The sequence below is a fragment of the Echinops telfairi genome, unplaced genomic scaffold (assembly GCF_000313985.2).
Source record: "Echinops telfairi isolate 266 unplaced genomic scaffold, ASM31398v2 ScPeMD7_7409;HRSCAF=8447, whole genome shotgun sequence".
Lineage (NCBI taxonomy): Eukaryota > Metazoa > Chordata > Mammalia > Afrosoricida > Tenrecidae > Echinops > Echinops telfairi.
The window spans coordinates 12,997,733-12,999,906 of record NW_022111309.1 but is presented as its reverse complement, the minus strand read 5'-3'; the positions used below and the strand labels follow the sequence as shown (position 1 = coordinate 12,999,906).

The 2,174-nt window shown below is 44.2% G+C and overlaps 1 protein-coding gene across 1 annotated transcript in view; it reads right to left on the bottom strand.

The window, feature by feature from the left end:
• AGBL1 (AGBL carboxypeptidase 1) overlaps positions 1-2,174 on the bottom strand; it is a 1,177,048-nt gene that overhangs the window by 1,100,399 nt on the left and 74,475 nt on the right. The window contains 1 exon segment of the mRNA XM_004709893.4: positions 833-896. Within this exon segment, the coding sequence (XP_004709950.4) occupies positions 833-896 (64 nt within the window).

Genomic DNA, 2,174 nt, shown 5'->3' with positions numbered 1-2,174 from the left:
ACAGCTCTGTGTGAGAAAGATGTGACAGTGTGCTTCCACAAATATGTACAACCGTGGCCATCCCGCAGCCCTTGGAAACCCTCTGGAGCAGTTCTCCTCTGTCCTGTGGGGTCACTGGGAGGCTAAATAGACTTCAGAGCAGTGCCTTCCTTTTGAAACGATTATCTTGAGGTTCTGTGGCTTTAGAGTGTCATTGGCACCTCGTGTTATTTTCCTTTCTGGTGTTCCGTGACTAGTACATGTAGACATGAGAACTGAGTAAAGGTTGGAATGTCCATGAATCTACATGTTCGAGATAACTTTAGTTAGTGGCGTCACACTCCACTTAACTAAGTTGATGTCGTTGCAGGCAGCTTTTTCATCTGACCTTGGAAGACCAGATTTCCATGGCTGTCATACTTCCACATCTACCTGGCCTTTCAGATATGCCTTTTTCATATTTCTAGTAGGCATATGTAGTGGAGTGGCTCCTATGTGACCCTCTAAATGAGCCAGCAGGGAGAGGGTCAAAGAAAAACAGGGGAAGAGCCACACTGAGTGTTAGATCTCTCTGAAGAGACAAGCACAAGCCCCACGGATGAGATACTATAGGATGTACACTCTGTACTATAGGGTGGGTGATAAGACAGTAAGATGCAGGAGAACAGAATAGAATCAGCTCAGGTTACTCCAGGTCTTCTTAACCTCAGGGAGAAAAAGAAACCAGCCTGAAGATTCTTGCAAGGTTACTAAGCTAGATCAACCACTCAGGTGCCCTGGGGTCCTCTGAGAGCTCAGGGCAGGCACGTCGGAACACCCACCCTATGAGGGGACAAAGGCGGGGCCTACTCACCGACAGAAAGCAGATCACCAAGGACTCGTAGGATGGTCCGGATGGACTCTCCATCAGACGAGCTCTGCAAGGAGAACATAGCGAGCCAGCTTTTAAAGAGAAAGCCCCGGCAAGGAGGGAACCTGTCAGAGGCACGGGACAGGTGGCCTGGCCATCCTACTTACATCAAAATGACAGAGCTTCACTAAGAGGTCAGGATCTCAGGGACCTTGGCTCTGTATTCAGGGCTCATAGTCACATCAGCCATTTGGTCAAGCGTGTAAACACTGACGACTTCCCATGAAAAAGTCAGATAAGGGAGGTTTTGTGGGCTGTGGTAGCACAGTGCTCACAGTTGTAATAGGCTTGGATTATTTTGTTTTACTTTATTTTACTCTTTGCTATTGTTCAGTGTAGAGGTAGCAGACAATACAGTAATTCAAGCTTCTTACATGCACAATCCAGTGATATTGATGACATTCTTCATGCTATGCAAGCATTTTCAACTTCCTTTTCTGAATTTTTTCTTCACCATTAACATAAACTCTCTGCCTCATAAATTTCCCATCTACCCTTTTGAGTTACTGTTATCTATTTAAACCTGTATAGATAATTCTTTCAAAAGCACAGGTGTCAAGACACATGTATTAGATAAACTAAATTGTAGTTTGGGTTAAAGAAAACTTCAGGGGATTTGGGGGGATTGACTATTAAAGATTACCTCAGGTTTGGGTTATTGTTAAATGGGAATCAAAGTACAGAAACAGAAATGCACAAAAATGTTCTCAGGAAAGACTTCTCCAACGGAAAGTGTTCTCTCTCCAGTCCACAACTGAGAGTTGAAGTCATGGAGCAACAGAACAATGACTCCATCATCCTCAGGAGAGGGAGGGACTTACTGCTTTGAAACTGTGGATTGAAACATGGCCGACAGAAGCAAATAGTGTCCCTGGATTGGTTTCTCTGACATGTCTGGGTACACAGCTGCACACCTCATCTTTCTTAGAAGAATAAGTTGTGATATAACATAAAAGTCATGCTGTGAAGATGGTGCTCAGCTATCAGATAAAATAGCGTCTGGGGTCTTAAAGGCTTGTCTCCAAATAAGCAGCCATCTAAATGAGATGTCAACTAAGTCCACATGGAAGAAGCACACCACCATCCGTCACCAAAGGATTATAAATCATATAATCTAAAGTCGAAGGAAGGAATAGTATCAGAGCCTAAACTGTGAGAATCCAGTTTGCAGAAAACTATGGCAGTGGGAGCCCAAGATACATTTATGGGAACTACACAGGAAATTAGCCTCCTGTGATCTCCCTCTATCGCTCATTGAGGGGCAGGAGAAAAGTGGTTACAAAAC